Consider the following 13751-nt stretch of genomic DNA (forward strand, 5'->3'; position numbering starts at 1 on the left):
TCTTCACCACACTCACTTCACTAGGAACCAGATGCACAGAGAGGCTGAGTCACTTGCCCAAAACTGGACAAGTGGTTTGGAAACATTCTTGTCCGCAGAGCCAACGAGTGGGGTGACAAACTGACTGGAGAGAAAACAGGTTTTCCAGGTGAATCTGGGGGTATGCAGAGCACAGGAGCATTCCACACATGGGGGGAACAGCGCGCCCCCAAGAGGCTGGGGTGCACTTCACTCCTTGGGTAGAAGCTCAAAGGCAGACCCAGTGAGGCGGAGTCAGAGAATCCAAACCTAGGGTAAATAAAGGGAGTGTCACCCGGTCTAAGGCGCATGAGACCTAGAGACTCCCGCCTCCCCGAGGCCCACATGGAAGTGCTGAGTCACTCTGACTGACAACCCGGGGCTCTGCAAAGCCTTCTTCCCTACGCCCTTGTCCCTGACGCTGTGGCCCTGACGCTGCTGAGGAGACTCTAGGTGCTGCTGGCAGTGGCGTCCCTCCTGGGCCTGAGCTACAGCAGAGTGAGTGGTCTGGGGACCTTCCCATCCCCCGCGAGGGTGACGTGTGCTTGTGTGTTTATGTTAGTGGGGGAGGAGATGCCGGTGGTGTGTGCCGGTGGTGTGTGTGTTTGGTGGAGATGCCCGGACCAATTGTGTGTTGTGTGCTTGTGTGTTTAGTGGGGGAGGAGATGTGTGTGTGTGTGTGTGTGTGTGTGTGTTTGGCAGAGATGCCGGGGACCAATTTTCATGATGCTTCCTTTCCCAGCCTCCTACTGACTCCTAGGGGAGTTGAGGGAGGGAGATGCTTAAATAACACCGAGATTTGGTGAAAGGGAACACAGCTTGGTTTTTCTCCAGACAAAACACTGTAATTAGCTAACTGTCTCATCCTTGTTCATGTGTGTATCTAAATGAGGGAGTCTGGAAGGACCCAGAAAACTTAGGTGAAGGCAAACACTACTTACTAGTCGCATATGTCTTGATGATGACAGACCTGTATTCAGAAGTTTGTTTCTGTACCTTACATTTCATGGCCCAATAGGTGTATTTTGATTATCTGCTAGAGAGGATCAATTTTAGGATCTGCCTTCACTAACTGGAGGGTCCTTCTGTGTAGCAACCCTACAAACAAGAGCAGCTCACTTCCCTATAGCACTCTTCGAGGTAGATCGATCTTGCCCTTTCTCTGTGCAGCATTAGCTGTTCTTGGCTGGCCTGGAACTTGCTCTGTAGAGCAGGCTGGCCCCGAACTCACAGAAATCTGCCTGCCTCTGCCTTCCAAGTACTGGAATTAAAAGTGTTCGCCACCACTGCCCAGCTGAGGTAGCTATTTCTTAATACCATTTTATAGATGGAAAAGCTGAGGCACAGAGAGTTCCAAGTGAAAGGAGGATGAAATGTGACAAAGCTGAGAGATAAACCTGAGGTGTCCAGCTCAAGACACCTTCACTTGGTTGCAGTAGGACTCTTTGAAGGAGTGGTTAGCACTCACGTGGTGAACAGATCTGAGGATTTAGGATTATTTGATTATTTGATTGTATCTGTTCTGAGGTATTTCCATGGTTAGAACTTAGACTTCTTTTTTCTTAAAATTATTTTTTATTTTTATTTTACATATCGATCCTAGTTCCCTCTTCCTCCCTTCTCCCTCCCTTCCTCCCTCCCTCCATCTTTCCCTCTCTCCCACCCTCACATGCACCAGACCACCTTCCCCTCCCATCCCCCCCACTCCACATGTAGGGTGATGCCCTCCAGGAGGGGTCATCTGAATCTGTCAAGTTATTTGAAGTAGGGACTAGGACTTCTCTCCTGTCTCTAGGTTAAGGCAGTATCCATCCATGGGAGATGTGCCCACAAGGTCCTTTTGTGCACCAGGAATACTTCCTGGTTCCACTGTCTGAGGTCCCTTAGACTGCTCAGGCCTTCTGGCTGAGACACATATTCAACGGGTCTGAGTTCGTCCCATGCTGGATTCCCAGATATCATTCTGGGGGCCTGTTAGCTCCTCTTTGTTCAGGTTAGCTGTCTCTATGTGTTTCTATAGCCTGGTTGTGTCCTCCCTGCCTGCATCTAGATTCCAGTTCGGCTCAGTGTTTAGTTGTGGGAGTTTGCTTCTGTTTCCATCAGGTACTAGATGAGGGCTCTATGATGGTGGATAAGTTAGTCATTGATCTCATTATCAGGGAAGGGCGTTTATGGTAGCCTTTCCACTATTGCTCAAATGTTAGTTGGGGTCAGTCTTGTAGGTCTCTGGAACTTAAGACTTCTTCAATAAATAATGAAACACTCTTGAATAATAAATGTGGTATATAGGTTGTTCCTGAATCCTGAGTTTCCTTGCCAGGGGCAGTTCATACATAATTTGTCTGTGCTTCAGAGAACATTTTTAGGAAGTGCAAATATTTTTCTGCCTAAAAAATTACCTACATAAGATCAAGCCAGTCAAAATTCCAACACACATAGGAAGAGAGTTTGTGAAGTCCTACCCCTAACTTAGAAACTTGGCAGTTGAAGGCTGCTGGGTAGGGAGTGTCAGTATTCTTCAGGAAAATGGTCCCTGTAAGGATGCCATACTTCAGTAGATGCTCCAACATCCATGTATACAAGGCTAGAACCACTTAGACTCAGTAGGGTATGGAAAAGACAGCATGGAGCTGGGAGTGAGATGTGATGGGGGTCTGAAAGGAATTGGAGGGGGAATAAGGGGTTGATATGATTTAAAAATACCACATTGTATACATTCCTGAAACTACTAAGGAATGCTTTTTTAATGTCCAATGACTTTAGAGATAGATGAGTAATTGAATTCTTTCATCCTTGAGGATCTCTCTCAGTGCCAGCACCATCATATTCTGGTGAGAATCACATACCTCTAGTTTTTTCTCTTCCAGTGTCACCAAAAGAACCCCCACTTCCATCTTCCATGATACCTCATAGGGTGGCCACTGAAGAGAGTGTGTGTGGTATAGGAGGTCAAGAGATGCCACTGAACCAAAGCATAAAAGATGCTCCTTAGATATTTCTCTTCAGTTCTGCCAAACCTTTGTACAAGATGACTGCAGGGTTACAAGAGGAAACTGCTAATAATGGGTCTCGGATACCTAGTAAATACTAATACATGTTCATCATCACTGTGTTTTAACAATCACCTAATCTAGGCCCTATTCATAGTAAGTACTTAATAACTTAATGCTGTTAGAATTTGGGACAAATCTAATGTTAATATCCTTAGTTTAGAGTCTGTAGATATTTCCTCCATTGGGATTTCTTTTGTTGTCCTTCATATTGCCCTCTATCCTCTACAGCTCAACACCAGCACATTCTTTATAAACTTCAAAATGGGATCCTCTAAGAAGGTTACTCTCTCAGTGCTCAGCCGGGAGCAGCCAGAGGGGGTTGGAGCTCGTGTCCGCAGAAGCATTGGCAGACCCGAGGTACGCTGGCTGGATGATTACTTTGTGCTTTCCTTTCTGAATGGACTGGTGGGATATTGAAGGGGATTTGGGAAGAAAAGGCCAAGATGGTCATGAGCTTCCCTGTGGGGCACCTGTCTTAGGGTTTCTATTGCTGTGAAGAGACAGCATGACCACAGCAACTTTCATATGAAAAACATTTAATCAGGGTGGCTCACTTACAGTTTTCAGAGGTTCAATCCACTATCATCATGACGGGGAGCATGGTGGCATGCAGGCAGATGTGGTGCTGGAGAAATAGCTAAGAGTTTTAAGTCTTACAGGTAATAGATTGACAGTTACACTGAGGGAAGCTTGAGCAAAAGAGACATCAAAGCCTACCCTTACGGTGACACACTCCTGCAAAGCCATAATAGCTCCTAGTAGTGCCAATACCTTTGGGGGTCATTTTCTTTCAAATTACCGCAGTTCCAGAGTGAGAAAAATGAAACTCCACAACTGGGACCCAATGTGATCAATCCTAACTTCAAGGAGGCTTCTGGAGTATGGATAGAGAGGTTCTGAGTACCAGATGCAGCTGAACTTTAGGAGATGTGTCTTGTTTTCTTCTGGTATGGGCGCAGGAGCACAAGGGAACTCAGAGATTGTGACTCTAGATGTATTTTTTTTTTTCTAACATTAGAGACTTTCTTAAAATTTGAATACTAGGGAAAATGTGGAATTTAGGAAGAAGTCTTAGCGGCACAGAGAGATATCAAACAGTGATCATAGTCAAGGGCTAGAGGCTCCAGTGCTATCCCACATTATATATTGTGAACAAGAGAAGAAATGCATTGTAGGGGATAGATTAGGTTTTGGGAAGTAGGACTGATTTCTTACACTCCACTCTAGAATTTTCAAACTGACTTGTTGCTAAGCTTTATACCTCTCATTATGTATTGGTTACTTTGTCCACTTTTTGATAAAAAGTGTGTCTGAAAAAAAATGTTTATGGAGTTGTTTGTTCATCAGTTTTTGTTTTTTTTTTTTTTTTCCAGTACTGGAGATTGAACATAGTGAGACCCTTGCACATGCTAGGCAAGAAATCTATCATTAAGCTTATGTCCACAGTTCTCCTTTTGGGTTTTATTTTGAGACAAGAGTTTCACTAAGTTGCCTAGGCTGGCCTTGAACTTAAATCCTCCTGCTTCAACCTCTTGAATTGCCAGGTTCACCCCTTTGCTTATATGGTTTGAAGGTCTTAGCTTTCTTCAGTGAGTGCTACTCTACATTGTTGGTGCATTAGATGTTTTCAATTTTAAAAATTTAATTGAAAGATTATGTGTATTGTGTACAGCAGGATATTTTTATATTTGTATATGGCAAGGAATGTTCAAAACTAGTTAATCAGCACGGTCAAAACTTGTTAATTAACATCTTTATTACTTCACATATTAATTAAAAAATCTAGCCTTAAGCAAATTTTAATTATATAATTCATTGTCATTTTACAGCTAACAAGTGCTATTGACTTCTTGAACTTATTCTTCCTGTCTGACCAACATCTTTCCATTGTCTTGCCTCAGCTTCTGGAAGCCACCATTCTAGTCTGCTTTTCTGTTTGTTTAGATTCCACAGACAAGTGAGGAGCTGCTTTTTTCTTCTGTGCCTGGCTCATTGCACCCAGCATGATGCTGATCAGCCATTGCAGTAGGTAGCAAACACTTCTCCCTTGCCAGCTCCATCAGTCTTTCTTCTGTCTTGTGCCCCTGCCATTTTTCTTTCCAACATGAACTCACTCATATATATCTCATAAAATCCAAAATGTATCATATGTCAAAGAAAATACACAAATAAGTTTATCTTAATGGCTAAGTGCATAGGGCCAGACGGAGGTGATGTCATATTCTGTTAGATATCACCATTGATGGAAAAACTTGAAAGAGTTCTGAGACCTACAGATGCCTGTTAGTCAAGAATGTATCTGCTGAGAATGTCATAACATTTTTTTTAATCTTGTGAATCTCTTTAATGGTCTGTCAAACCTATCAATTCCTTTGTAAAACAGTCTTTTGAAGTGCACAAAACAGAATAGATGAATTTCCAAGAAAAATTGTTTGATATTATAACATGGTTGAGTTTTTTTTTACGGATGATTTAGTCATCTTGTATTTATATATTATATAAAAGTTTTGAGTGATGCATCTAATCACATCCTAATTTCAAATATAAACTATATTTTCACATACCTACTCATAGATGTAATATGTTGTAAAATTGCTTTAGTTTCTATAAGTCCCAGAATTACAGTTACTGGTAATTTATTATAATTGACTGAGCTTACTCACAATTGAAGAAGACACTAGATTTTAGTCAGGACATGACAGTGATAGTTGTACAACAATGTGAATGTGCTTTAATGTCACCAAACTGTGTTCTTACAGGTGTAAAAATGTTAAATCTTTGGCTTAGGGGAGATGGCTTAGTGGCTGTTAAGGGTGTGCACTGCTTTTGTAGAGGACTTTAGTTTGATTCCTAGCACCCTTATCTGGTGATTTACAGCTACCTGTAATCCAGCTGCAGGGTGACCTTTTGCTTCTAGCCTCTGAGGGCACCGCACCTGCATTCATATGCACATACCCTCACATAGACAAGAATCTACAGATAATAATCAAAAAATAAAGCTTTAAAGATGCTAAATTTCATTTGATGTGTTTTACTATAAACAAAAATATTCAGTAAAATCAGAGGTTAGTGAAAACAAAGATGTAATTCCCCTCAATATAATTTTACATCTTTGAATTTTATGCTATATCCCGTATAAGAAACCTTCGTTGAAAAACCTAGATTTTTCAAGACTCTGTTATGCTATTCAAATTCAGGTCTCTTGTGTCACAGGTATTTTGTAACCCTAATGAAAGAAAGAGGAACAATTTAACTTTGTTTAATCACAAATGAGAACAAAGGTGTTTCCAAACAGTTATGTTTTACATTATTGATGATTATATAGAAGACACAGTTTTGTGTCCTGAAGTTTTTCACTTAACATAGTGACACGAGAACTTTCCATGTTACTATAACTTCTTCATGAACATCATTTAAAAAATATGCCCCCTTTTACTGTATAAGCCCTACCATTATTCTCTTGTTCAAGACTCTATTTTTGACTGTTGATGTTGCTAACATATCTCCCCATTCTATAGAAAGGTAGACTCCCCCTCACTCCCACCTCCTAACCAGAAGAAATGAAGACATTTGTCTACATTAAAGGTTACTCTTCGAAGTCTACGCACCAAGGCTAATGTCTTAAAGGAATGGAAACTTTGGACTCCAAAGATATTTTTACATTGAAGTGGCAAAACCGCTCCCGTTTTAGTAGCTGCCACATGTGTTCCTTACTTTCCTTTCCTTCCTACCACTACCAATGTAGGTGATGAAGAGGAACTGACAGTGAGCCTTTCTATGGTTACCAGTAAAGAAAAGATGGGCTGGGGCTGGCTCACATCTTCACTATAATTATCCATGGACCAGGCTAGACAGTCATGGAATTTGAATGACTGACTAACATGTTGTTAGGAGATGGTTTCCTTGTGCTCCTAGGAGGAGAGAAACGCATCATCATGGGCCCTTGTCTTTATGCTATCTGATTCTACCAGGTACTATTCAGTGGAAGGGCATTCTCCGTGGGTTATTTAATTACTAAAGAAGATAATTTGAAACAAAGAAAACTAGAAGACATTGCATAATGAATGTCTACTTCTATTTCTCCCCTTTAAAATATTTTGAACAGAAACCCAGATGTCATTTTGTTCATAACTGTTCCAATTTCCATCTCTGAAACACAAGAATAAGAGAGGACAATGGGTTCTATGTGACACAAATGCTGAAGGGGTGAACTATGTCAGGGGTAGGAGGTGATCAGCAAGAGGGAAAATGCGGACATGAATAGATACACGGTATAATGATATATGAAAGTAACACAATGAAAATCATCATTTTGTATGCCAGCTAACAAATTAATGAAAAGATATGGAGGGGGATGATGCAGGAAGATACTATGATAAAAATGTGATTGAAGTCCCCTTATCGTATTGGAACATTAAAAGAATTCATTAATATTATCAAGTAGCTATTTGCTGAAGCAATAGCAACCACTTGTCCTCTGACACAGAAAGGAGGAAGAGTACAAAACCAAAAGAACAAATATCAATGGTCCATCCTCATTTTTAAAGGAATGCACCCTAAAAATTCTATCCTGAATTGCTAAAGAATGTAGCAAAGGCACCACCCAGAGTTTGTGAGTATTTAGGAGCATTCTATACTCAGTAGAATTTCATTTGAAAAGCACAGCATCTGTCCTATCTGCAAAGGCCTGCCATTTCTCATAGGCACTTCCAGCACTTCTGATTTCCAAAACCTACTGGGCCGTTGAAGCTTTATTATGGGGTTGCTACAGGCCCGAGGGCTGGTGGCCACAGGTTTTGTTTGGAGTTCTGAAGAACATTCTTGGAAGCTGCTATTTAAATTTGGCAGCTAAAGGATTTGGAAATATTTGAAGGAAAAAGTTGGAAAAGAGAGATGTGTTTGAATTGGGGACCTACTTAAAACATTTTAGAAAATTAGAGTGCTTATAGAAGTCTATTCTTGTGGACAGATGGCAAATGTTTATTGAGCATGTTGCTCAAGCTATGGTAAATGCTTAGAGTTTAGTAAGGACTAATTTTCAGCACTTTAGTACAACAGTCTAATGAAAACATACTCTTGTTTATTGGAGTGTCTCTTATACATGCCTCTTGCTCGTCTTCTAGCCAGTTGAACAGTTCATCCCTCTGACTCTTTTCTTGATCAGCTACTTGGATTCTATAGCCCTTCTCTTATATTGACTTTCTTCTTGTGCGTGTATTCACATGGCATAGATTGGTGACTGGAGGAAGCCAATGTGTAGCGAATAAAATAATATTAATATGGTTTAATTGCCTGTGTTCTTCCCCAAATCAAAGTTTCCGAGCCTATCATTCAAGTGGCTGTTATGTCATGGGGATGAGATCTGCCTATCTAGGATTAATGTCATTATGAGGAAGGTCACTGTGTTAGCAGAACCCTGCCATCATGTAAGGAAACAGAATGGATTGCCTATGAACCATCAGATGTATTTTTAAGTAGATACTACAGCTGGTGCTGACGTAGTCTTGGACTTCAGAGCTTCCAGCACCAAAGGAAATACACTTTAGTGACTTTGAAGGTACTTACTTTATATTTTGTGATGGCACTTTTATGGATTAAGACAAAACATGGTATCCATTTCTTCTGCTGTTTTGGGCAATAGTTCTTGTATTCTATATAGATATGTCTATATGAAATAGTTATTTGGCCACAAGCTTTATGATACGACTTCTCATTCTTTACCAAGTAGGCTGCATTTTCCCAACCTTTCAAATTTATATTTATTTTGATCAACAATCCTGGGTTTGTATTATTTCTCTTTTCTTACACTTTTCTACAACTGGTCAAAGGGAACCATGTTACACCTCCAACACTTTGTTAGTAATACCTTTAGCTAAGTTAAATATCTAATTTCATTACTCGAGGGTTTTGATATCCATGAAACACAAGGACAAGCATACATCTCAGCCATGCACTGTGCTTTGTCGCCAAGATCACCTTTCCTGCAGCTTCCAGTATGTACTCCATTTCTTTCTTGACAATTCTGTGTGCTTGTTACTATCAACATTTTGTTCAGGATTGTTCAGCTAGTGCTTAAGAAAAATGGGGTGCTTCCTGTGGCTCTTCTCCCTTCCTTTTGAGCCCTTCACATTTCTCACTCCAATGATGGTAACGTAGCTTTTGTTTTCTGGGATGACTCTCAAAAGCCTTTTAGCCCTGCACTCATTCCTCAGGCAAAAAAGCTGCTCCCACATTTTGAGATTTTCATTCTAGCACAGTGCCACTTCTCAGTAGCAGTGAAGAGTCACTGTTCTATGGGTGGCTGATAGTGACGAGGGTAGACTGAAAAGAGGGAACTTTGTGTTTTCATAGTTTATTTGAGAGCAGTTTATTTGCCCATATGAATTTCTTTGGCACCAAGGAGTAATAAATATTTATTCTCATCTTCATCCCTATTAAGAGACAAAGGATAAAAAAGATACATAATTAGTTCAGTTGATATATAAGAGCTAGGTAATTCAAAATCCATGATAAACTCAATAAACTAAGAAATGGAAGTACAGCTCCTTAACCCCATGAAGGGAGTCTAATGAAAACCAGAAATCTGAGATTAACAGCCTGCTTGGCAACAAAACTTTAAATAGACAGCTGTATAAAATCAGGGACAATACAATGACATCTACTACCATTGTTTCTACTCAACACTTGGAGAGGTGCTAGCTTAGAAAGAAGAAGCTAAAAGAGTGTCAGTTAGGGTTGGTGATCAAGCTTGGTGGTGGAGTGCTTCTTTGTACCAGGCTATTTTTTTTATTTCTTTTGGGTCACCAAAAAGGTTCCAGATCATGGAACAGAGACTTATTGTTAGTTTTGAATGTTTGGCCTAGCTTAGGCTCATTTCTGGCTAGCTCTTTTAATTTAAATTAACCTGTTTCTCGTTATCTACCTTTTTATCTTTTCTTATTTTCTTGCTGTCTCTATGTCTGGCTGGCTAGCAGCTGCCTGGCTTCTTTCTCTCCTCTTCTCCTTCTTTCGTTCCTCTTCTCTCAAATCTAGAGTTCTCCTATTTATTCCCTCTGACATCTAGCTTTGCCTATCCTTTCTAATGTGTAGCTATTGGACATTCAGCTCTTTATTAGACCAATCAAGAACCTTAGGCAGGCAAAGCGAAATAAATGCAACACATCTTTACATAATTTAACAAATGCAGCATAAACAAAAGTGACACACTTTTACACAGTTAAAGTAATATTCCACAACACTTCTGTAGTGTACATGAGTCCCTAAGTTCCATCTTCAGCACTAGGAGAAAAATAGAAAGTACAAGGTTTAAAAATGAGAAAAGGCTGGGTTATTTGCTTATGAAAAAAGGTCGAGTTATTTGCTTATGGGTGTTGGTTGGATTATTGCTCTCAAATATTTGCTCCCTTCCTGCAATAGGACTGTGTGTTCCCATCTCCATCTTTAGGTGTGCTACCCATGAGTCCCAGGGTAAGAGTCTGTAGTTTGGATAGACCATGAATGTGCTGTTTTAACATAAGTACCAGAAAGAATATACAGAGGCCAGCTGGAATCAGCAAAACTTAGAAAAATTGTAATTTGCAGTTTTAAAATAACTCAAGCAAGAACTATTTTTATGAACGATTGGGGAAACATATTGATAAGTACACTGATGAAATGAGTATCTTAGAAAAAACTTAAAAGAAGCTCCAGGGGATTACTAAAATTAGTAAGTGCTTAGCAGTGTTCAAAAGTCATGTATATATTCATATTTGTGATTCTCAACAGCAACCTGTTCAAAATATAATTTTAAGTGCAGTTTATGGTGCCATTAGAGTATGTTAGGCAGAAAAATTAAAATAGATACAAAACCTCTGTGAAGAAAACTATAATTCCTTATTAAAAGACATTTAAAAACTTAAATAGATATAACATGTTTATAGCTGGGCAGTGATGGTGCACAACTTTAATCCTAGCACTCAGGAGGCAGAGGCAGAAGCAGAGGCAGAGGCAGAGTGATCTCTGTGAGTTTGAGGCCAACTTGGTCTACAGAATGAGTTCCAGGACAGGCTCCAAAGCTACACAGAGAAACCCTATCTCAAAAAAACAAAACAAAAAAACCCCCACAAAACAACAACACTCACAAAAAACAACCCACAAGTAAACAAAAAATAGATATAACATGTTTATAAATAAGAGATACCAATATTAATCTATCCATAGATTCAAAGCCATTCCATTAAAACTTCCATCAGCTTTAATCACAGAGGTTGATAACAATTTCTAAACAAATGACAATGAATAAGCAAGACAACCATAAATATATATTGATGATAACACAGCTTTTTCTACCTGTTGACTGACCATGAGATTTATTTTTCAGTAGCCATTGCTACTGAATATTTGTATGCATAATATTTATATTAGATATCTCAAACTCAACAATACCTAAAATGAATTCATAACTATTTTAAGGCTGCTGCTTCTGTAATATTCTTGATTTTTTGAATAGCTTTCCTGTATTTCCAGGCACCATGACAAGAAATTTGGGAGTTACTTGATAGTCTTTCTACTTGCCTCATAATTTCTACCTAATCACTCAATGAATCGCCATCACTACTGCTATTATCTTAGTTCTGACCCTTGCTCCTGCTCAGAATATTGAATATCCACCATCTTCTGTAGAATAATTTTTCTAAACCTAATTATCTCAACTCTTAATTGCAATGTGTTTCCTTCAGATAAGGTCCATATTCCTTTAGGATTTGAACTATAAGCTGGGCAATGGTGACACATGCCTTTAATTCCAACACATGAGAGGCAAAGGCAGAGGCAGGTGCATCTCTGTGAGTTTGAGGCCAGAATGGTCTACAGAGTGAGTTCCAGGACAGGCTCTAAAGGTACACAGAGAAACCTTGTCTCTAGCTCCACCCCCCCACTGAAAAAAAAAAAAAAGATTGGAACAATAGTTAGTTGTGGTGGTTCATGTCTTTCATCCCAACACTTAGGAGGCAGGAAGACTGAGAGTTTAAGGACAGTCTGGGATACAACGTGAGAACTTGTTTCGGAAATCAACAACTTTAATCTCTATCCATTGTCCATCTCTTGCCATAATTCTGTGTATACTATAGAGACATAATATATATTTTTAATAAGATATACTCAAATTTAAGTATTTACTCTTTTTGATTTGTATCACCACAGACATTTCTATTTGAACTTTTAATAAAGAGCAAATATATATATATATATATATATATATATACATATATATATATATACATATATATGTGTGTGTGTGTATGTATACAGATACATGAGATTAAGTTGTTGATAGAAGAAATTAGGGGCTTACTAAATAAAACTGTGGAGAAAATCTGTTTCTGTGAAAGAATATTCAGAGACATTTAATTTTATGTGCACATGGAATTCCAGTGAATGCTGGACAGAGTCTTTGCCAAGCATACCAATCTTGCTTACTCCTCTTCTTTCTGGAACATTCTCCCTTCTCTCCTTTCAGATTGATTAACTCCAACATGTACTTAAAGACTCAGCTCAAGAGCCACTTCCCTGGTAGCAGATTCTTTGATGTCACCCATTCTCATATGTGTGTAGTTGTTTTCCTGGATAGCACTCATAACATCATTTCAGATATTGATTTTATAGACTCCTACCTCATGAAGCTAACAATCTCTTTCAGACTGATCATGACATATTTGAACATATCATAGATAATCATGAAATGTTCACTCTTTGCTCTTCTCTTAAAATGTCGGTTACAATGTACTTGATGTATCCTTATGTGTATGCATGGTTTCCTTCTCAATGTAATTTGCATTTTAGAAGATTGCTCACTATCTGTACGATCTTCAATGAGTTTTGTAAGATATGTCTATAAATGTACCCCTCTTCCATGTACATGACTTAAAAACCACATCTAACGGGCCAATTTTTATCATTCCAGTTGAAAAATCTGGATCCATTTTTACTGTTTGATGAGTTTAAAGGAGGAAGGCCAGGGGGGTTTCCTGATCACCCACATCGAGGTTTTGAAACAGTAAGTACCAAGATTTGACTGCAAACATGTGTCTTTCAAAATTTGATTTCTATTGTTATTAGAAAATACAACTAGAAGCAATGAATAGAGAAAAATTTGACTTATAAGTTTCTTGCCATTGGCTGCTATGTAGCTGTTATAGTGATTAAAAATGAATTATACTCAAATTTAAAAACAATTTTTTATTAATTAAATTTATTTATTTTACATCCCGATTGAAGTTCCCCTCACTCCTCTCCTCCAGTTTGCTCCCCACCATCTCCCCTCTACCTCCACACCCCATCCATTTCTTTGTTTCTAATCAGAAAAGTGGAGGCTTCCTATGGAGATCAACAAAGCATGTGATACCAAGTTGCTGTAAGGCGAAGCACTTCCCTTGTATTAAGGCTGGACAAGGCAACCAGTATGAGGAAAAGCCCCTCAAAAGTGGTCAAAGGAGTTGGAGACAGACCCTGTTTCTACTGTTAGGAGTCTCACACTTAGACAAAGCTACACAATTGTTACATATATGCAGGGGGCCTAGGTCAGTCCCATATAGGCTCCATAGTTGTCGGTTCTGTCTCTGAACTCCTATGAGCCCAGGTTAGTTGATTCTGTGGGCTTTCCTGTGATATTCTTTGTTGCACTTGCTTGTTTTTAATATTATT

General features: G+C 39.2%; 1 protein-coding gene across 1 annotated transcript in view; it reads left to right on the top strand.

Annotated features, from left to right (window-relative positions):
• Positions 1-423: 423 nt before the first annotated feature.
• Positions 424-13751, top strand: part of Pir (pirin) — a 99329-nt gene continuing 86001 nt past the window's right edge. Inside the window, exons 1-3 of the mRNA XM_051179212.1 lie at positions 424-516; positions 3300-3428; positions 13012-13104. Coding sequence (XP_051035169.1) covers positions 3333-3428; positions 13012-13104 — 189 coding nt within the window. The 5' untranslated portion in view covers positions 424-516; positions 3300-3332. The remainder of the gene's footprint in view (positions 517-3299; positions 3429-13011; positions 13105-13751) is intronic.

The sequence above is a fragment of the Phodopus roborovskii genome, unplaced genomic scaffold, assembly GCF_943737965.1.
Source record: "Phodopus roborovskii unplaced genomic scaffold, PHOROB, whole genome shotgun sequence".
NCBI classification, from domain to species: Eukaryota; Metazoa; Chordata; class Mammalia; order Rodentia; family Cricetidae; genus Phodopus; species Phodopus roborovskii.